Source organism: Pipistrellus hanaki, assembly GCF_964339955.1.
Source record: "Pipistrellus hanaki genome assembly, chromosome: 18".
Classification (NCBI taxonomy): Eukaryota; Metazoa; Chordata; class Mammalia; order Chiroptera; family Vespertilionidae; genus Pipistrellus; species Pipistrellus hanaki.
Window position 1 is genome coordinate 35,910,156 of NC_140520.1, and position 22,403 is coordinate 35,932,558.

The 22,403-nt window shown below is 57.1% G+C and overlaps 1 protein-coding gene across 1 annotated transcript; it reads left to right on the forward strand.

The window, feature by feature from the left end:
* The first annotated feature begins 227 nt into the window (after positions 1-227).
* Positions 228-21,491, forward strand: ACP6 (acid phosphatase 6, lysophosphatidic). The gene is made up of 10 exons (XM_084867119.1): positions 228-974; positions 8,672-8,800; positions 8,883-9,013; positions 9,259-9,338; positions 12,093-12,180; positions 13,011-13,143; positions 17,150-17,247; positions 19,193-19,288; positions 20,583-20,748; positions 21,297-21,491. The coding sequence occupies exons 1-10, from the start codon at positions 756-758 to the stop codon at positions 21,438-21,440; spliced, it is 1,284 nt and encodes a 427-aa protein (XP_084723245.1). The 5' UTR covers positions 228-755; the 3' UTR covers positions 21,441-21,491.
* Positions 21,492-22,403: the final 912 nt, after the last annotated feature.

Consider the following 22,403-nt stretch of genomic DNA (forward strand, 5'->3'; position numbering starts at 1 on the left):
CAACCTCCTTCCAGGACTTCGATGAAATCGACTACACGTGCTGGACCCAAAACCCTGCCCTTTATACCCAAGTCTGTCACTGTCCTCAATTCCTACTCTACCCGCCTGGCAAACTAGCTAATTCACTCCCACTGCAGCGGCCACCAGTCCTGGAGAAGACAAGTACCAACCTGGAGGGGGCGGGGCGCGGGGCGGGGTCTCCCCGCGCGCAGCCTTGTGGGACTTGTAGTTCTCGCGGCTCCACTGCGGGACGGGCGTCGCCGCGGGACTGGTTCTCCCGTGCTCCTCCGCGCGGCGTCGCGGGGTGCGGGCCTGGGAGCCGGTCCTGGCTGCGGGTGGCGGTGGGTGCAGGGTGTTTGCAGGAAAGTGGGACCCAGCAGTCTGGTGGGGGTGTCGCTGTCGCCGAGGAACTCAGGCTGGTTCCTGTCCCTTCCAGAGTGCGGGAGGCCCGAGTTGGAATAGAAGTTTAAGGTTCCGCGAGTCGAAAGATTGGGAACTGACCCCCGCCCCAGGCTGCAGCTGGAGCGGCCGGCCCCCCGCGGGTTAAAACCCCCAGGGATCCCTCCCGCTCCCACTTGGTCCTCACCCCACCTCCCACCCGGGGGCCCAGGGCTCGCGGTCGCAGCGGTCCCACATTGGGGGGCCGGATGTGCCCGCCCGCTGCTTCCCGGGCATAGGGGGCGGCTGCTGAACCCCGAAGCCGGCGAGTTGTGTGCGCCCCGGCGCCTCCTCTCCGGGGGCAGGAGGGCCTCGCCATGGCCAGCCGGGCCTTCGGGGTGCGCAGGTGGGCGCCCGCGGGCGCGCTGGCCTCGCTGGCGTACTGGGCCCAGCAGCGGCGCGGGGCCCGGGCCGAGCCGCGGGGGGCGGCCGGCGGGCTCCCCGCGGACCGGAGCCAGATGGAGTTGAAGATGGTGCAGGTGGTGTTCCGGCACGGGGCGCGGAGCCCGCTCAAGCCGCTGCCGCTGGAGGAGCAGGTGAGCGGGGGCGGGACCGGGGGCCCTCCAGGGGACACCCCTTTGGAATTTCATCCTCTCGGAGCCGGGCTCGGGCTCGGTCCAGACGGAGTGAAAAGAGCCGTCGCCAGTTCACCTCCTGGCTCTTGAGCAGAGAGAGGTGCTGGTCTGGAGCCCGCCCTCGCCTCACCCCCCTGGGGCTCCCTGGGCTGTGGCTGTGCAGCTTCCCCGGGCGCCCCTTAAGATTCTGATCCAGCCGGATGGCTAGGGCCTGAGATTCTGCGTTTCTAACAAATAGTTGTGTGACCTCAAGTACAAGGGTTGAAGTCTGTTTCCGTGTGAGGGCGTTTGAAAGCTGTCAAAGAGTTGCAGCGACCTTTGTGACAGGAACCACCCTCACCGCGATCAGAGTGAATAACAGATTTGGGAGCAGCTTGCTCAGGGTTCGCAGGAGACCGTGTGGGATTTCCCTGAAGGCTTTTTGGTAACAAGTGCAGGATCTTGGGGTTCTTTTCTGGTTGGGGTTTCTAAACCTATTGGGGAAGGGATTTGAGGTAGGAAAAAAAAGTTTAAAAAGTGGCGACTCTTGTGGTTCTAAGGTCTTAAAATATACCCGGTCAGGAAAATTATGATTAAAGCACGCATTATTAGCTTTTTAAATATCTTTTCTGGAGTGAAGGTTTCTGGCCTCCCATGGCAGGAGGGCCTGGGACTGAAGTACTGGCTTTCAGTGCAAATGACTGTGCAGCCTGAAGCCTCAGGCCCAGCCTCATCTCACCTGTGGAGGCGTGTGCATTGTCAGCCCTCCTGGCGGATGCCCAACTTGGTGGCAGGCCCTTCAGAGTCGCTGTCCAGAAACCCTTGGGGCTGTGTGCTCACATTGTGCACTGAAGCCCCAGTTCTAAAGCTGGCCACAGAATACTCCAACCTTTAAAGCTCTTCCCACATGAGTCAATCTTGGGTGGCACTTAATTCTTCCACCGGATTTCTAGCTAGCCTTTCCATATGGCTGTCCCACTTTCTGGTGCTGGGATTTCTTTTCTTCCCCCTGCCATTCCTTCCTCCCCTCCATCCTCTCTCCCTTTTTCTTTCTTTGGCAATCCCTCACTTTGCCTCTGTATATTGGGTCACCACATTTTCCTCACAATTTTGCACATAGCCCATCTCTTTGCACTCTCCCTCATTCATTTATTCTTGGTACAGGAAAACTGGAAAATAACATACAGGAATAGAGGACTCATATAAAAGACAAAATTATGAGAACAAAAGTCTGAATGTCTAGTCCTGGACTTAGTGTGTACAGTAATGAACCTGAACTTTTTTTTTAAGGCTTTCTCCTGAGCTGGGTGTGTGTGATGGTATCCTTTGCCTGTATGCTGCAGTTGTAGTTCAAGAAGAATGCCCACTCCATCCATCTTCTGTCTGTACTGCCACGGGATAATGGAACACCCGAGTCCCTGGCCTCACTCTTCAGTTAGGAAAGGCAGGGACCTCTCCTGCCTGCACACATTCTCCAGACTTTAGGCAGATGCACTGATGATCTTTGCTATCTTGAATGAAGTCTTATGCACACAACTGGGGGGTGGAACCAGCCCTCTGAGCTGTGAGCTGGTGTCGTTGGCCTCCTGTCACTTGTTTTTGGAGCTCTTCTCTCAGGCTTTCTTTTCAAGATCCAGTTTATTAGAAGTTGTTATTGGGATTTTCTAATCTTCCTGGTTCTGTTATTAACTATAGACAAAGGGACTACCTGGCCACAGATCTAAAACTAAAATAGCCTTTGGCCGATGTTTCCAGACCTCCAACTCGTTTGTAGGTAAATGTGACAAGTCACTTCATTCCATTATCTCAGAAATCCCCAGGAAGTAGCTTTGTGTAAAACCAGGTGTTTTATTGAGTTGCTTTCTGATGGCTTGAATGGCTGTGACTTAACTGGTCTTCCTTTAGCTCTGCTCTGGAAATAAAACTCTGGAACTCGATTAGCCCCCCCCCCCTCCCCCATGATTAGATTGGATCCAAGTGCATATTCAAAAGATAAAGTTGTCCCTCCTTCCATGTTTCCCTCAGCTCCCCTCTAGGCGGTGGCAAAGTGGCCTCCAATTCAGGCAAGTTCCTGGGGTTTTGTAAAATAAAATGCAGCCTATCTCAGCTCCACTGAGGCATTTGGTTCTGTATTTTCTTGGTAATGTAAATGAGCTGGAAAGCACAATGTAGTCTTATTGTTGCTTCATACCTGCCACAGCGCAGCTAAGGGAAGGGTGTTCAGGAAGCACTGCATGGAGGATGTGCTGGTCGGTTTATTCATTCCTTTGGAACAGTGGTTCTTAGCCTGGGGGACATCGGACTCAATGGGGAGCTTAAAAAAACCTGACGCCTGGGTTCTGTCCCTAAGATTCTGATTTAATTGGCCTAGAGCAGCAGTCGCTCGCTAACCGGTGGTCCCTGTACCACTGATGGATGGTCCGTGAGATCTGAAAGGTTGGCGACCACTGGCCTAGAGCATCCAGACATGCAACAGGCTTCTCTGGTGAAGCTTTTAGAAGGGTCTGGACTGGGCAGCATTAAAAAAGTTGAGGCCGCCGAAACCGGTTTGGCTCAGTGGATAGAGTGTGTCAGCCTGCGGACTGAGAGGTCCCGGGTTTGATTCCGGTCAAGGGCATGTACCTTGGTTGCGGGCACATCCCCAGTAGGGGGTGTGCAAAAGGCAGCTGATCGATGATTCTCTCTCATCGATATTTCTAACTCTCTATCCCTCTCTCTCTTCCTCTCTGTAAAAACTCAATAAAATATAATTTAAAAAAAATGTTGAGGCCCCACCCCTAGGGGAAATGGATGTGATTAACTCAGGTGGGGTTCAGACATTGGTAACTTATTAAAAATTTCCCAGGGATGCCAGTGTGTGGTCAAGCCTTAAGACCATTGCTTTATTCTAAAAGTCTACACCTGGAAGGTTTGTGTTTCGTTTTATGTAGTTTTTCTTTTACTCGGAACGTGGCATATCGATGCCAGAATAGTACTGTCTTCACAGGACTGTGCCTTGGTGAGATGCTCTCTTTCTGTGTTGAGGAAACCATGAGAAACTGTCCCACGGAACTCTCTGCTGTGACTACTGAAAAGATGTCCATTATACACTGAGTGGCCAGATTACTATGATCTCTGAATGCATAATAATCTGGCCACGCAGTGTATATCCTATATAATAAAAGGCTAATATGTGAATTGTCCCCTCGACCAGATCCTGTCCATGCACAAATTCATGCACTGGGCCTCTAATATGTGTGTGTGTGTATGTGTGTGTGTGTGTGTGTGTGTGACACATTCCCTTGGGAGGAATGTGTGTTAGCATTGGAAATGACGATGGCTTGTTTTTATCTCTAAGCTTATCTAGCTGATCAGGTTTCTCCTTTTACCAAAAAGCCAGAAAGCTCAGTGTTGAATCGTGGCCCACCTACAGCATACATGTGGATCTTCATGGTGCGCATTTCTGAGTCACTTTATCCCTGCATCCACTTCTTTTTGTTCCTATGCTGTAAGCTTTTGTCTTTCTTGCTTACTTTAAAAACTGCTCCCAGGTTGAAGCAAATCAAACTACTTCTTTCCTATTGAGGTTCCTGGTTGTCTGAGGTTTTGCTCTCATCTGCTTTACGTTATTTCTTGAAAATAGGGTATAAATAAGTAAAATTACAAAGTTAGTCTTTGCCACGGACACAGGAACGAGGATGAGAGCGTATCTGTGGGGTGGGCGTGATGTGCTGTTAATTCTTGAAAATCTGAACACGTGTGCTCTAGACTTGGCATGGCCTACATGTTCAGGGTCCGTTCCCGGGAAACACCGAGGTTCCTCTTTCGGGGACTCTGCCTAACGGGAGATTTCTGAGGCTGACCCGGCCCTGAGGGCTTGGTGTCAGGACCTGCGCTGGACACGGGGCTTACAAGGGTGGACAATTCAGTGTGGGCTGTAAAAGTTACAATGTGGCGAAGGAGGCACACAGATTCCAGTTGCGGGCCCGTGCAGGGAGCGCTGGAACACACCAGCGGTATCTCAGTCTTAAAATGTCCCAGACTGAACTCAGCTTGTCCGCTCTTCTTCTGTCTGGGTCTTGGTTTTAGTCAAGAAGTACCTCTTTACCCTTGTCACCTTAGACACCCAGGCTCAGAATCAAAGTGATGTTTGTTTATTCTTCCCTGTTTACCCACCAACATAACCCCCAAGTGAATCTTTCAGCTGCTCACTTGCCAAGTTTGACTCACAGGTCTTGCACCAACTCCTCCTGTTCCTGCTGCAGCGGATGTGGCCTTCAGCTCCCTCTACTGCGTTGCAGACATCTTGAAATTGGCTTTTCCGCATCCAGTCTTTCCGTTTCAATGGGATCTGGACCTCCGGCTGCCAAACTGTTTTAGGGAGCCCGTGGGCGAGGGGGATGCTGAGTGGCTGGGGCTCAGTCCTGCTTCAACTAGGGAAATTCCAGGTCTTGCCTTTACCTATACAACCTAAAGTTAAACTCTATTTGGCATTTACTAATTAAGAAGTTTAAAAACTGCTCCCAGGTTAAAGCAAATCAAACTACTTCTTTCCTATGTTAACGAAAAAAACCATTGAAACCTGTAAAGAATTTTTTTAATGAGTTTATTTGAGCCAAAACTGTCGACATTTGCCGGGAAGCAAAACCTCAACGGATTGAGATAATGCTCCGAAGAATGGCGAGTTACATTTCTCTATTTATACACCGAAATCAAAGGAGGGACATAGGTGGGTTACATGAAATTCATTGGTGATGGAGTAAGGAGGCGGGAGAAAGCAAAGTGGTGGGAAACTCCTGGGATTGGATCAAAAGTAAAATGATGGACATGTACTCAGGTGAGTGCAGGAACAATTAACATGATAAAGAAGGAATTTGAGGCATCTGTCCTGGTGCCCACCACATTTGGTTGTTCCCCAGGGGCTTGGGGGGGGGGGGGGGGAAGGGAAGTTACAAGTTACCCAGACATCTCACAGATATGTTATCTTAGAGGCAAAAAGGCAAATGGGCTCAGTAAAAAGATCAAAGTTGATCTTTGTCTGGGAAAATATCTGGGACATGACTACCTACTATAACCTGTTAGATATTTAATTTTCAAACCATCTTCTGTGGTTATCTTAGGTCTCTGGGTTTGCAAGACTGCCACGCAGGCCTTCCCTGAGCTTGTCAGGTTAGCATGTGGCTTTTTTTTTTCACACCTATATACATTCTTCACCATTGCTCAAGCTTTCTGTGTTCAGAGTGGGGCAAAAATAGGTTTACAGTTGTGAGTACACAAAATACAGATTTTATCCTAGCATTTTTATTTATTAGTCATTGTATTATTTTCCCTATGAACAGCTGTAAACCTGCTTCCCCCCTCACCTTGTATTCGTGAATTCTCAATACCATTCTCTCCTCTTACCCACTTTGTATCTCACATCCCGATCCCTGCATGATCTGGGTCATACCAAATGAATCCTGCTCATTCCAGATGCCACTCTTTCCATGAAACTTTCCGGAATCCCCGGCCCAGAAGAGCAGGCCTGTCTTGCGTTTGAACTCCTATGGCCTTCCTTTGGTTTCTTGTAGCACGTGGTTTCTATTTTAGTACCGCTGTCACTTTCATTCATGGCTTGCCATCTCTGCTAACCTGAAAATGCCAAAAGTCAGGTCAGTTATCTCAATCTTGGTATCTTCCACGGGAGCCCGCAGATTGCTTGAGCTACTAATTGTACCTATTGTGTGCCAGGCCCTTTGTTGGGCATCCAGAATGCAGAGGTCGTAGATGACCCAGCCTCTGGCCTTAGGGAGCTAAATCTACTGAGCAGGACAGCCTGGCAAAGGAGCTCTTCTCATACAATTGGGTAGAAGCCACCAAGGCCCCTGGGAGCTGGGGGCCATGCTCATAGCTTCTGGGAAAGTTTACGCTATCTTACGGGATGAGCAGAAGTCTTTCCAAATGAAAGAGAGGAGAAAATTCTAGGTAGAAGAAACATGAGGCTACAAGACCAACAGGTGTGAGAATGGTGCCACAGGGACCTAGTTGTGTGGCCTGAGAAGTGTGTGTAGGGCAGGGAGAAGAGAGAGGCAGGGGCCGTCACACCCTGCGAGCCCTTGACGGGATTTATGCAGGAAAGTGATAACTTCGGACCTTGGATACGATGAAAGAAGGAGCAGTGATTAAAAGGCAGTAAGAAGAAGGTCTCCGCCCTGAACACCCCCTCTTCTGATATCAGCTGCTACAGCACCAGCAGTGGGAGAGACTCCGGTGTTGGGAGTAGGTGCAGGTGGGAGCACGGCCATTCCTTCTGGAAGAATGGAGAGCTTCCCTGTACAGAGAGCCCGGGACTCCTAGTGGCTCTCTCCTGGGATATTTCAGGGAGGGAGTCCCGATAAATAAAATCGTATGGGGCATAATAGGTTTTCAGATGTTAGTTTTAAAACAAAGTAGTGGGAAATTGAGTTAAATATTGTTCTTTTGATTGGAAGTGCTGTAGTAGTTCGGGTAAGACCATCACTGAAAGCTGGAGTAGTCACTGATGTTTAGTAAGACCTGAGTTATCCCTGAACCTTGAGAGAAGTTGGATGGGCCACGGGGACCGGAGTCCCTCTGAGCAGGTAGGGAACAAGCTGAGGAGGATGCAGAGGAGCAGTGGGCGCGGTCTGGCTGGGAGGGGAGGAGAGCAGCGGAGGCAGGACAGCTGGGGACGGGGCTGGGCCGAGGCGCTGCAGTCCTGGAAGGCCAGGCGCTTCTCCTGTGAAACATTAGGGGAAGCTCCTGGTGGGAGAGGTGGGGTATCAGCCCCTACCCCCGGGGAGCTTTTTCTTCTTATGTAAGGATGGGTTGTGGGTGTGGGGGGGAGTCTGTCAGGATGGGCCTCAGGTGGTCAGGCGTGTGCTCCAGCGGTGCGGTGAACGAAGGACATGGGAGTGTCTTTTTCTCGCTCGTGGTCGGCAGCATGGAGAGTCAGATCTGACTTTTCTCGCTCGTGGTCAGCAGCATGGTGGGTCAGATCTGACTTTTCTCGCTCGTGGTCAGCAGCATGGAGAGTCAGAGCTGACTTTTCTCGCTCGTGGTCAGCAGCATGGAGAGTCAGATCTGACTTTTCTCGCTCGTGGTCAGCAGCATGGAGAGTCAGATCTGACTTGGGGGCCACGTGTGATGTTTTGAAAACCATCTCAGTACAGTTGGAGCGGAGCCAGGTTGCAGGCAGTGAGGGGACGGTGAGGAAGTGGAGGTTTCTTAGAGGCAGCGGCTTGTTTGAGAAATCGGTGAAAGGAAGGGAAACGTGGTGGTTACAGGGACATTACGTAGAGTCCTTAAAGGGGGGGCCATAGAACCTTCAGGTTGATTCCTTACCAGTTCTTACAGGTATATGGTCACTGAGATTATATTCACTCATTCATTCACTCACCAGTGTTTGTGTGTCAGGCATTCTGGCCCTCTCCCTTTACTCCAGTCCGGACTTAGTGCCAGGGCAGCCTCTTCTCAGTGAAGCAATGACAGGGCTTGGACTAAGGACACCTGGCCTGACACCCGGTCTTCTCCCCTTTAACTGGAGCTGGAGTCAGCGTTTCCCCCTCCGCTCCCACGGGAAAGCCGCAGGTCTAGTGTCGGTGTGATTCCGGCTGAGTGTTCCTAGCGCTGCCGGATGTTTCCAGAACCTTCTAAACAACGGGCCTTTTCGGTGTGCGTTTCTGTGTGTGTGATTACAACAGGTAGAGTGGCATCCCCAGCTCCTGGAAGTCCCGCCCCAAACCCAGTTTGATTACACCGTCACCGACCTTGCTGGCGGCCCAAGGCCGCCTTCACCGTTTGACTCGCAGTACCGAGCGACCGTCCTGAAGGTGAGCCGCTCCGCCGGGAAGCCCTGCAGAGGTCTGGGCCTCCCCGGGGCCTCCATTCTCCCCTCGGGCCTCCCCACCACAGGGGGGCGTGCTGGCTGGCCAGCTGACCAGCGTGGGCATGCGGCAGATGTTCGCCCTGGGAGAGAGGCTGAGGAAGAGCTACGTGGAGGACACCCCCTTCCTCTCGCCAACCTTCAACCCACGTGAGATCTTGTGAGTTCTTGAAAAGCGGAGGTGGCACCAGGGTAAGGTCTGGGGCAGGAGGAAACCGGATTCCCACAGCCGCCCTCCTGAGACAGGATCCTGTGGGACGGGGTCCTTGGCGTCACATTCATTGGCTTTCGGTGCCTGGAGCAGCCGTCCCAGAGAGGAGAGCTCCCCGCCGAGCTCTGAGCAATTACTAGTCTAAGTAATGAAGTCTTCCCCTTTGAGTCCCGCCACCTTCTTGTTTTTTCCAGTGTCCGTTCCACTAACATGCATCGGAATCTGGAGTCGACGCGGTGCTTGCTGGCTGGGCTTTTCCAGTGTCAGAAAGAAGGTTCGAATTGGAGTCTATAAACGTCAGCCCCTGCCCCTGAGGAGCGTTTTCTTCCTGATCCCAAAGCCCCGCCCCCTTCCTGGGGCCTTCCTGGGGCCTGCTCCCCGGGCCTCTCCTGCACGCGTGGCTTCCGTGGCTACCTGCTCCCGTGGCCCTCCTAGAGTGGGCTCCTGCCTGGCCCGCCTCATCGCCATGGCTGCAGAGTGAGCCAGCTGCCCTGATGGTGCTCTGCCTCCTCCTCCTCTTTCTCCTCCTCTTCCCTCTCTTCCTCCCCCCCCCCCCTCACCTGCACAAGCTGAGGAGGCAGCCCTGCGGCCCTGTGAGCAGTGGGGGGCTTTTTGCTCAGGGGAGACACTGCTGAGAGGAGGAGGGAGGCTGGCTGAGACCGACGCCAGTGCCGTGGCCCTGGCTCGGTGGCCAGCCGCCCGTGACCCGGGCAGTAGCACCAGCACTCGCTCGCCTTGCCTAGTGAGAAAGTCGATGGCGTTCGGGTTTTGACAAACTCAGCGGCGAGGGATCGCAGCCAGTGGTTCCCAGCTCTTCCCCCACCGAGGCCGCAGCTCATTGCCCTCAGGGGCCCCGCCCTGAGGCCTCTGCCTATCAAACGAAGCTGCCTTTCCTCACATACAGCTGATTCAAATGCACACTTAGTGGCTGGCGTGAGTTTCAGCTCAGCATGACCTCACTGAGATTAAAACACGACAGTGGTGCCGTAAGCCAGAGGCTCTGGTGGTTTTGTGCAGCTTCTTTAGCAGCATCTCAAGTAGCTGTGACATGTCCTCAGGCTGTTAAACGTACAGGTACAAGGATGGAAACCCCAGGCCAGGGGAGGCTGGCCTGCTCCCAGCCGGTGTGGAGCTGCTGCTTCCTGCTGAGGTTGGCTGCTGTGTATGTCTGAGAAACACAGCGGACAGGATGGACCGCCTCTCACTTCCAGGAGCCCCTGAGCTTAGGAACAACCCACAGAGGCTGGCCTTCCAACAGCTCTTCCCTCCTCCGCCTCGGGAGGCAGCATCCTCTTCTCAGAGGCGGCTGTGGCTGCCGGGGGAGAGCAGTTCCTTGGTGCAGGCTGGTCTGCAGACAGGCCCGACGAGGCTGCCTGCGCTCAGGAAGGAAGGAACGTGTCCTCGGCTTCCGGTGTGGCTGCCGGGAGCAGCTCCCTGCGCGGGACCAGCTCTCGTGGGCCTCCCACTGGACTCTGTCACGGCCACGTCACACCTGCCATACCTGGATCGTATCGAGGGGCTTGAATAGACCAGAGAACCCCACAAGGTTACGATGGATGGAAGTGGTGAACTTTGGGATGTTGTTTCAGGAGTGAACGCTTAGAGAAACCCCAGAGGGTTGTATTTGGGCTAGGGCAGGGGTCGGCAAACTCACTAGTCCACAGAGCCAAATATCAACAACACAACGATGGAAATTTCTTTGGAGAGCCAAATTTTTTAAACTTAAACTTCTTCTAAGGCCACTTCTTCAAAACAGACTCACCCAGGCTGTGGTATTTTGTGGAAGAGCCACACTCAAGGGCCAAAGAGCCGCCTGTGGCTCGCTACCACGGGGTTAGGGAATCAGGCTGAGGGAGACACCGGAAGTTGCTGGTCTGTCCATGTGGTCAGCCATTCGGTCAACATATATTTGAGTGCCAACCCATATGTGCCTCCTTTATCATACAGTTTCCAGACCCCAATACCAGATAAAAGTTATCATGTTATATCAAAGGTTTAAGTTACAGGAGTTATTATTCTAACATTGAAAGGACTTGCATTCACCAAACATTATCCTTGTGACCCCCCCCTCCCCCTGCGAGGCAGGCAACGATGTCATCACTTTACAGAGGAGAGGACTGAGCCCAGAGAGGCGCTGCGACTTTCCCAGGACACAGAGCGGGTGGGTGGCGGAGCGGGAGTCACACTCTGGGGTCCGGTGCAGAGCCCACGCCCTGCACCTTCATCCTCTTAAGACACGTGCCTCTGGAGAGCCCTCGGGTCATGTGACCCATGAAGTGTGTCTGCATTGACATTCTGGTCTAGCTAGTGTTATGCCCAGACTTCGTGATCCCCCAAGGACCACCAGGGAGCCAAGTCCGATGCAATAAACAAAAGAGCCTTCACCATGCTAGCATGGGCCCTTCCCACCAACGCTGGCAGCATGGCGGAAGAGAGCGAATTTCTCCCAGTCCAGGGGTTTTGAGGGCTAGGGATAACTCCGCCCTGCGGGGCGGAGTTGGGAGCTCATCCTTGCCCCGCCCTGCCCTCTCACTAGCACAGCCTGCCTGTCGGGTCCTGGGCCCTGACGGTTACTAATTTGGGAGTACTAGTTCTTTGGGGCCTAGACTCTCCTAATCCTTCACCGATTGACCTCGGCCAATTCCAAAGAGCTGCTGACGGAGCTCTGACTGTCAGAGGTCAGGCTTGGTCAGGCTTGAGCTCTGCAGACCGGGCAGCTCCACAGGCCCCACCGGGCCTGGGACGGAGCAGAGCGTGCGGAGGTGTGAGGTCTCTGAGCATCGGAGGGAGGAGACAGTCTGTGGTGGCCCAATAAGGTGGGTGTGCCACAGCTGCCACTTGCCTTCTCCGTCGTCAGACCAGAGGGCGCTCCTGTGGGCGGGCCGGGCTGTGAAGGCGCTCACTGTCCTGCGGGAGTGACCTCGATGGCCTGCCTGCTGGAGCGGCTGTCTGTGCAGACGAGAGAAGAAGGGGAGGAGGAGCCAGCTGAAGCCTCTTCCTGCCTGAGCCCCCTCCCCCCTTCCTCCAGGACCCATCGTCATCCACACGGACGAGGCGAGCTCTGAAGTCCTGTACCCCAACTACCAGAGCTGCTGGAGCCTGCGGGAGATAACCAGGTAGCTACCGCACCTGCACACAGGGCGGGGGGGGGGGGGGGGGGGGGAGGGGGAGGGCACTCACCGCGGGGGCCGCTCACACTGGGGCCGCTCACACGGGGCCACTCACCCGGCCCCACAGCCTTTCCTGGTTTCAGCCATGCTCGGCCACCTGCCGGCTCTCTGCTGGTGGAGGGGGGCTCCCACGCAGGTGCGATGCTGCTGGGAAGTGAAGATGGGCTCTCGGAGGCAGACTGGTAGTGAAGGGGCAGGCCGCCTGGGAGAGCCACGTGCTGGGCCGGGGATGGTCCATCGGCCACGGTGGCTTCGCTGTCTCCATAGCGTCATTCCCTCAGTAACGGAGCTCTCCGATGGGACAGGTGAAGAGACTAACAGGTTAATGCGAGATGATGGAGCCAGTCAGCCACCTGCAAACCCAGGTGGGCAGGCACAGGGCGCAGGCTTCTTACCCTGTGGGACAGGCTGGTGTGGCTGGCGGCACTGCGCAGTGTCTGGGGATTTCTGGGCTGTGCTAACGGGATCGAGTGTGTGTCCCACAGGAGAAAAGAATGCTGTGTCTAGTTAGGCCTCGGCTATGCTTGCGTCGTTTGGGGTTTAATAAAAGAAAAGGCTAGAGTGGGATTTGGAAAATCCAGGCTTTTATTCTAACATTCACAAGGCATTTTTGACCTCACAGAGCCTCAGCTTGCTCATCTGTAAAATGGGGGTAATGACAGCCAGCCCCTCTGAGTTGCTGAGGATTCAATGAGGCTCCCAGTGATGCAGGAGACGTGCTTTGTAAGCTGTTAGTCGCTGTGCACGGTCAGGGAACACCTTTCCTGTGTTGGCAGAGGCCGGAGGCAGGCTGCCTCTCTGCAGCCAGGGATCTCGGAGGACTTGGAGAAGGTGAAGGAGGGTATGGGCATTGCCGACAGCGAGGGCGTGGACTTCTTCATGCTCCTGGACAACGTGGCGGCCGAGCAGGTAGGAGCCGGTCCGTGGACCCTCGGGTGGGGGGGGACGGGCGTGGCCACCTGGTGGCCTGGCCCCTGAGTGGGACTGGGGGGACGGGCGTGGCAGGAGGCCTCTGAGTGGGACTGGGGGGAGGGGCGTGGCAGGAGGCCCCTGAGTGGGACTGGGGGGACGGGCGTGGCAGGAGGCCCCTGAGTGGGACTGGGGGGACGGGCGTGGCAGGAGGCCCCTGAGTGGGACTGGGGGGACGGGCGTGGCAGGAGGCCCCTGAGTGGGACTGGGGGGACGGGCGTGGCAGGAGGCCTCTGAGTGGGACTGGGGGGACGGGCGTGGCAGGAGGCCCCTGAGTGGGACTGGGGGGAGGGGCGTGGCAGGAGGCCTCTGGTTTGCAGGCGGCTGTGAGGGCAGGGGGGCCATCACGGGGACTCATTCAGGAGCACGGACATGGAACTAGATCGGTTTCCTGAGGCACGCTCCCCGAGCACCCGCGCTGGGACTGCGCTGTGATGTGCAGGGTGGGCGGGTGGTGGGAGGAAGGATTCTCGTCTATACATTTTGGAGTCCCTGTGTATCTGTTTTGGAAGAGTGAGTGCACATCAGCACATTAAAGACTCTGGGAAGCATGTGGTGAGAAAGCTGCTTGGTCATTAAGCTGTTTTCCCAGACTTTTGAGCCATAGAACTTCTTCTCTATTAACTCTGAGTGCCGCCCACTGCCAAGTCTTAGATTCAGACGTCAGGCCCCGGCTGGGCAGCCAGTCTTGCTTTCTGGAGAAGATGAGGAGCCCGGAGCCGGAAATACACCTGGTGCTCGGGTGTGAGATGGGTGTGAGGCCATAAGCGTTTGTGAAGTATTTATTTATTTATTTATTTATTTATTTATTTATTTATTTTTTTATTTATACCTCCACATGCCCAATGATACACTTCACACAAAAGACATTTTCAAATAGGTCAACCAGCCTCATCCAGGCCCCACCCAAGGCACTCACAGATCAACACCCCAGCGCTATACTAACTCAACACATCCAGATCTAAGCCTTCATCACTTGATTCAGCAGACCCTCAAGTTCCCGCAAAAGTTTCCAGCCATGTCTGAGAGGCAGCCGTGGGCAGGTACAGGCGAGGAGCGAGCTGTTTCGGGCCTGGCTGCTCCGGGCCTGGCCTCTGTTGCTCTGGTTCGTTCCACAACCAGCTGCTCCGGGTCTGGTCACTGCCGCTCCCGACCTAGTTGCTCTGGACTTGGCTGTTGCTGCTACAGGCCTGGCCGCACCCGACCCGGCTGCTCTGGGCCCGGTTGCTCCGGTCCCGGCCGCTCCGGGCCTGGCCGCTCCCAGCCTGTCAGCCGCTGCTCCGGGCCTGGCCGCACCAGACCCGGCTGCTCCAGGCCTGGCCGCTCCCAGCCTGGCAGCTGTTGCTCCGGGCCTGGCCGCACCCAACCCAGCTGCTCCGGGCCTGGCCGCTCCCAGCCCGGCAGCTGCTGCTCCGGGCCTGGCCGCTCCCAGCCTGGCAGCCACTGCTCCGGGCCTGGCCGCACCAGACCCGGCTGCTCCGGGCCTGGCCGCTCCCAGCCTGGCAGCTGCTGCTCCGGGCCTGGCTGCATCCAGCCTGGCAGCCGCTGCTCCTGGCCTGGCCGCACCAGACCCGGCTGCTCCGGGCCTGGCCGCTCCCAGCCTGGCAGCCGCTGCTCCGGGCCTGGCCGCACCAGACCCGGCTGCTCCGGGCCTGGCCGCTCCCAGCCTGGCAGCCGCTTCTCCGGGCCTGGCCACTCCCAGCCTGGCAGCCACTGCTCCGGGCCTGGCCACACCAGACCCGGTTGCTCCGGGCCTGGCCGCTCCCAGCCTGGCAGCCGCTGCTCCGGGCCTGGCCGCTCCCAGCCTGGCAGCCACTGCTCCTGGCCTGGCCGCACCAGACCCGGCTGCTCAGGGCCTGGCCGCTCCCAGCCTGGCAGATGCTGCTCCAGGCCTGGCCACTCCCAGCCTGGCAGCCGCTGCTCCAGGCCTGGCCACACCAGACCCGGTTGCTCCGGGCCTGGCTGCTCCTAGCCTGGCAGCCGCTGCTCCAGGCCTGGCCACACCAGACCCGGCTGCTCCGGGCCTGGCCGCTCCCAGCCTGGCCGCCGCTGCTCCGGGCCTGGCCGCACCTGACCCGGCTGCTCCGAGCCTGGCCGCTCCCAGCCTGGATGCTCCGTGCTTGGCTACTGCTGTTCTGGGCCTGGCTGCTCCCAACCCGGCTGCTCTGGGCCCGGCTTCTCCGGGCCCAGCCACTCCGTGTCTGGGTGCTCCTGGACTGGCCACCCTGGGCTTGGCCGCCTCTGCCTCAGGCCTGGCTGCCACTGCCCCAGGTCTGGCTGCTCCAGTGCTGGCCGTTGATGCTCTTGTTCTGGCTGCTGCTGCTCTGGGGCCTGGCCACTGCTGCTCCGGGCCCAGCTGCCACTGCCTTGTGCCTGGCCACTCTAGGCCTGGTCGCCGCTGTTCCAACATTCTGTCCCTTTTTTCTCTTTTTTTTTTTCCTTTTTAAAAAAAAACAAAAACGCATTTATGTTGCAATGTTGGCTGGTGCGTTGAGTTCTGACTTAGTCTTTGATTTTTCAAGATCTTCTTTGTATTCTTTCTTAAGTAATTTTACTATCATTTGCTCTCACTTGATTTCTTCACATTGAGAACTTGTTTGGTTTCTTCCTCCTTGTCCTGGGAGCTCAGCAGGTTGGCCTGTGGCACCCCTTTGTTCTCCGTGGGCTCCCGCGCTGCTCCAGCCTGTTGCCGGGGTCGGCGCCGCCCAGGAAGCAGCCCCCGTCCTTGGCTCCGTTGCCCGCGCTCAGCAGTCGAAGGCTCAGGGGCACCCCCCCGCTGGGGGCCCCGTCGCCCGGCTCCTTGCTGGCGCCCGGCTGGCCGGTGTCCGGCAGGGGCTCCTGCTCCACGTCGCGTTCCTCCAGTCTGGAGCTTTCTTTCTCCCTCCTACTAGGGGAGTCCAGGATCAGAGTCAACAGACTGTCCTCTGCGCACAGTGTGCGCGACTCCGGGGGCTCGGCCTTTCGCCGCGCTCCCAGGACTCCACCTCACAGCTCCGTCTCCCCCTGCCCGAGCCTGGGTCCCCAGGGACTGGCCCAGACCTGGAGTTCGGGGCGGTCTGGACTGAGGCTCAGAGCCGCCGCCGGAGGCTTTGTTTCTTCCGGCTAGGGTAATCCAGCATCAGAGTCAACATTCAGTTCTATGCGCGCCATGTGCGCGCGACTCCGGGGGCCCCACCTTTCGCCGTCCCCCGGGATTGTCTCCCCCTGCCGGAGCCTGGGTCCCCAGGGTCTGGCCCATAACTTGGGGTTCAGCGCTGCCGGTTCGGGGGTTCAGCCCAGGCTGGGGGTTCTATTTCCTTCCTGCTAGGGAATGCCAGGCAGCACCCAGCCCTCTCCTCCTCTCCGGCTGCGACCTCTCCGCGCGCGCGTGCGTGCGAGCACGCCGCATGTCTCCGTACCTTAGGCTTTTTTTCAGCTCCTCTGATTTTCCTTCTGGTTTTCTCCCTCCTTCCTATTGTAGAGTTTTCAGTCAGTCGACTACCTGTAGCTCTGGGCAATGTCCACTCTACATTTTAGTTGTATTCCCTTGAAATTGTTGTGAGCTGCTGCGGCTAGGTGTGTACCCGAGCAGCCATCTTGGATCCTCCTCCCGTTTGTGAAGTATTTAAATGCCATACTTTCCATTTTGGGGAAAATGAAGGCCAGGGATTACTTGCCTTGTATTTTATTCACCATTTTTTTTCTTTCAGAGTTAAAAAAAAAAAAAAATCTTTTCCTTTTTGGAGTAAAAGGGGAGCCCTCGGAAAGGGAGGAAACGGTTTTTTCCTGGGCCTCCAGAGCTCTAGGAATAGCTTCCACAGGACCTAGCGCACAGCTTTCTGAGCTGCGAAGCTCCCCCCCTCCAAGAAGGCGCTCCCCGGGCCCTGCGGGCTCCGTGGAGGCTGACCAGCTGCCGGGCTCCGGAGTGAGCCGCGCTTCTCTCTAAGCCCAAACGGCGCCCTTCCAGGTGCACGGCCTCCCGAGCTGCCCGGCGCTGAGGAGCAGTGCCCGGATCATCGAGCAGAGAGCCGTGGACACGGTCTTGTACATCCAGGGCGGAGACAGGTGAGGCCTCCCGGCAGCGGAGTCATACCTTGGACAGCTCACACCGGCCTGCTGGCGGCCTGGGCCCTGCAGGAGCCGCCCCGTGTGCAGGCTCACCGCGAGGCTCCCCTAGGCCCGTGGTCGGCAAACCACAGCTCGCGAGCCACACGCGGCTCTTTGGCCCCTTGGGTGTGGCTCTTCCACAAAGTACCACGTGCGGGCACGCACATACAATGTGATGGAAACTTCGTGGCCCATGCGCAGAAGTTGGTTTTCAGTCTGGGCGAGTCTATTTTGAAGTGACGTTAGAAGAAATTTAAGTTAAAAAAAAATTGGCTCTTGGAAGAAATGTCAATCGATGTCCTGTTGATAGTTGGCTCTGTTGGCTAATGAGTTTGCCGACCACTGGCCCAGGTGGAACTGGAGCTGGGCACCTCGTGCTTCTGTTCACGGTCACCCAGAATCGGGAGCCACCTCTTGGCTGAGTTTCCTTAATCACTGACATGCCTTTGCTGAAAGTTTCACAGGTGTAGGGTGCGGGGCTGAAGGAAGAGAGTTATGGCTCACTTCGCTCATCCCCTCACGGTTCACAAATAACCTCCCAGTTCTCGCTGTGAGATGGTCCACATCCTGGCCTTGTAGTCGAAGGAATGGGCTCAGCGAGGGCCAGAGCCAGGCCTTGTCCGTGTTCCCTCCGTGTGCCTGATGGGAGGCTCTGTCTGTGGGGCCTGCTTTCTGATTGTCGGAGTGCACGGCGTCTCTGCTGCCGCATGGCAGGACCCGCTCTGGCTGCTGAGCACGCTCAGCTCGCAGGCAGCGCAGGTGACCTGGTAGAGGCGATGGGAAGCAGAGGCACAGCCCTGGGAAGGCATGGGAGGAGGAAAGCAGCTAACATTTCGAGGATTTGCAGTCTATGGCATAAGAATGAGAGCCTCTGCCGCTTCTTCCCACTCCAGTCTGTGTCCCCTTCCTCACTCACACGGGTTATAAGCTCCGGCCGCACCTCGCAGCTTATAATCACCCCCCCCCCCAACTTGTCCTTCCGAATCTGTTCCTGAAGTGCCCCACCAGACTGCCCTCCCTCCATCAACACACACACACACACACACACACACACACACACACACACACAGTGTGCTTTCTACTGGGTAAAGCACGTTAAGTGAGACCTGGTCACTCTCCTTCTATTCCAGTCAGTCCTGGTCTCATGAGAGAGATGTTTCCACACCTTCTCAGCGCCTTCCAACGTGGCTTGGCCTCCACACAGTTCCTGGGAAGCGTGTGCTACATACCTATTGGTTGCTTGCTCATCTACGGCTTTAACGCTCGTTTCAAAGGTGGCTGTTTATCCCGTCACATGAGTAAGAATTGGGCTTAGCCAGTCACGGCGGCTCCATCCGCTTCGCCGGCGATTGGGTTCTGGGATTCTGGGGGAGGTGCCTTTTCGATAAAACGTGAGAGGCACCAAAGCCAAGTCCTTCGGCTGCTCGCTGGCCCGTTCTGCTGCTCTGTGACCAGCCTGGGGTGACAGCACAGCCCTGCGAGCACAGGAACCTGACCACGAATGGCTCATCCAGATCTAAACGAGGAGGGAGGCGGCACAGGGAGCTGCTAGGGTGTGGCTCCTTGGATTGCTTTTCTCGGGCCTCTGGGATGCCTGGCAGTCATGCCTCCTGCCCTGGCCAGCTCTGTCCTTCATTCCTGAGGGCCTGCCCTGTCCCCTCCGCCTCTCAGCCAGGTGTGCGTCCAGCTCTGTGTCCTGGGCCTCGGGTGTTGGGAGCGTGTGAGCACAGAGAACCTCTCCCCCGCGGCAGCACCGCTCTCCCCTTCCAGCTGCCGCCGTCCCTCCTGCTGGACTTCCTCTGTCTCGTTCTGTCCGGCTCGGCCTGTGCGGTCCGAGGGGCAGCGCAGGCCCGGGCTCCTGAGCCAAGTGACGATGGTGCCTCGTGTTGTCTCCTGGCCACAGGGAGAGTCTCCAGATGGCGGTCGGACCGTTTCTCCACCTCCTGGAGCGCAACCTGCTGACGGCCTCGGGCCCTGCCACGCCGCCGGGCAGCCACAGGTACGCCAGCAGCTCAGCCTGCCGCTGAGGGCAGCGGGCCTCCGCCTGGAGGGCGGGCACCGGGTCTAAGGGGCAAGAACCAGGCGGTCAGGGACTGAAGGCGGGTGTGTAAGAGGCCACAAGCCCCAAAGACGTTCACGTTTTTACCTTTCTTCCTGCGACACCCATCCTGCCACGTTTTGAAATTCTAATTTTAGCTAAAGAACCCTAAATTAATCTTCCTATTTTTTACTAATTGAACATGTGTCCAACAGAGTAGCTAATTATGATATCCCCGATTTGATATTGCAATAGCCCAAAGCAAAGATAACTGGTTAATAGACCGGTTAGCTAGAGTACCGTCATGAGGAGGGGAGGGTGTGACACACTCGGTTTGAAACGTCGGAACCGGCTCCCGAACCTCCAGCACCGCTTGTGCGGGGGGCACCTGGGAGGGACCGCGGTGTGGACACTGAGTGTCCTGTGCACCTTCCAAGCCACGTGTGGCCTGTGGGGCGGCTTTGCCATCTACGGGGCTTGTGAGCTTCCCGGGCCCGGCCTTGCCTGCTGAGCCCGAATCTGGGTCTTAGGGGACGCCAGGGGAAGGCAGGGACGGTGCGTTCCAGCAGGAACCGCAGGAACTTGGGCCAAGATTTATAACAGCAAGTTGAGGGCCCGCCCCTCCCGCCCATCACAGTGCCCTGGCGGCCAGACGCTCCGGCAGCCTTTGCCGCTCGGCCCGGGCCTTGGTCTGTAGATTCCTGCCGGCCCCAGGGCTGGTCCTCTCGTTTGGGGTCAACAAATAAATGATGTTTCCCAAGAGAGAGTTAGGGGCCAGACAGATGTGGCTTGAAATCGCAACTTTATTACTAATCAGCCATTTGGAGAATGTGGGGAGGGCCACGCAGGTGCATTAATATTTCTTTGAAATGAACTTAATCCCCCTCAAAGCAAGCTTCCCCGGCTCGGAGGGGCCTCGCTCTCCTGAACTCATCCCGCGGTGAGGAGGAGGAGCACGGCGTAGGCAGGCGGCTCTGAGAGGAGAGGCAGCCCGGCGCACATGCCCAGTGTCCTCTCTGAACTCCCCGGGAGGACCGTGGACAGGCGTGGAGCCCGAGGCAGCAGGAAGCCAGAGGGACACCCAGCGGCCCCTGCTCCGTGGGGGCAGCGGGGCACAGGCTCCTCCCTTCTCCGCCTCAGGGTCTGAGCCCGGCTCCCTGACCTCCAGGCGCCCTGCCCCCGCAGCCAGTGCTCCTGCCTGGGAAGGCGGCCCCCGGGTCCCGGGACAGACGTGCGAACCGTCCCCTCGTTGCAGGAAGCTGTACCTGTACGCGGCTCACGACGTGACCCTCCTGCCCCTGCTGCTGGCCCTGGGGATTTTCGACCACAAATGGCCGCCGTTCGCTGCTGACCTGACCTTGGAGCTGTACCAGCACCGGCAGTCCCGGGAGTGGTTTGTGCAGCTCTATTACCACGGGGAGGTGAGACCCGAGGCGGGCGGGGTGGTGGGCACCTGGTTCCAGCACCGGGGCTCCTCCTCGGCCCAGGGGGACCTCCCCGGGACAGCAGCTTCCTGCGTCCCGCGGGCGGCTGTGGCCGTGGCCCGGGCTGCCAAGCATGGCCGCTGGAGCAACAGTGGCCAGCCGGTGGCCCACAGGCCCCTAGTGGCCCGTGAGGTCCGAAGGCCGGCGGCCGCTGCTGGAGAGGGCGGCTGGGGCGGGGGCCTCCCCTAGGCCTGAGACAGGGCACGCCCTCTTCCCAGCGGGCGCGGGGTGTAAAGTCCTCCCTGGAGCTTGTTGTGGAAGCTGGTGATTGGAGGGTCGTGCTGTCAGCGCTCGGGCCTCGGCTGCTTTGGCGGGTGGCGGTGGGGCAGAGGCCGGGGCGGCCCCTCCCGCTGCGGCCGACTGGCGTGTCTCCCAGCCGGACCCGCACACGTGCTGCGGGCCTGCAGGAGGCGCCGGTGCTGTCCGCCCGCTGCCCTGTGCGGCGTGCAGACCCTGGCGCGCCTCGCTGACGCCCCTCTCCGCAGGCGCAGGTGCCGCGGGGCTGCCCGGACCCGCTGTGTCCGCTGGACCAGTTCCTGAACGCCTTGTCCGTGTACACCCTAAGCCCAGAGAAGTACCGCGCGCTCTGCTCTCCAGCCCGGGCGACGGAACTCGGAAAGGGAGAGTGACTCTTCTCCAAGCGGACGTGCTGATTTTACAATAAAACGCCCTGCACAGTGCCTGTCTGGTGTGTTTGGGAAAGGCGGGAGCGAGCGCGAATCTGCTCTGCGTGGCTGGTGTTGCTCAGTGGTTGGAGCGTTTCCCGCACCCTGAAGGGTCGTGGGTTCGATTCTCCGTCAAGCACGTGTATCTCAGTTTTGGGTTCACTCCCCACCCCCAGTTGGGCGGTGGAGGTAAGAGGTCAGCTGAAGGTCGGTCTCTGCTGTGCAGGAAGATGGAGCCAAGCTCTGGAGGCCCCGCAGGGGATGCTGGGAGGCGTGACTTCTGGGGCTGGAGCTCGGGGAGAGACCAGGGCTCCACAGTGGAGGCTGATCCACTCAGCATAGAGCTCCGCCCTAACTCAGCGCCAAGGGCACCTGTCAGCCCCCCTGTTCCCTTATCCGTTTCCTCTTCCTTCCTCAGAATCTTTCCAACAACCGACCCCTTTACAATCACTAAGCCTCTCCGCTCCCACCCACCTTTCTGCTGACACTCCCAGGACTACTACTCAGCTCAGGATTCTCTTCTGAGCTGCGACACTCCTGTCCACTGGGATGTACCAAAGACACAAATTTTCCATGTCAGAATCCAACCTCCCCCTCCTGCTAACCCTCCCTCACACGCCTCCCTTTCTGAATGAACGTCCCTCCACCATCCACTCAGTTGCTAAACCGAAAGTCTGTCCTTGTCCCCTTATTCGCACGGTTTCCTCTGTTTTCATCAGTTCAGGTCTGTCCTGCCTAGTTCATTTCGTGAATCTGTTCCCATCTCTGTGTCCTTGATCTTCAGTATCCCCTCCCCTTCCTCACTCTGATAATAACTAAGAAAGTAAAAGCAATCGGAAGAGAGATGTGGTCCCCCCACCACTACCACCGCGGAGTCTGCTCACCCATTTGTGTTGGTGGCCAAAGGCCTTCCCGATGCTGAGAACG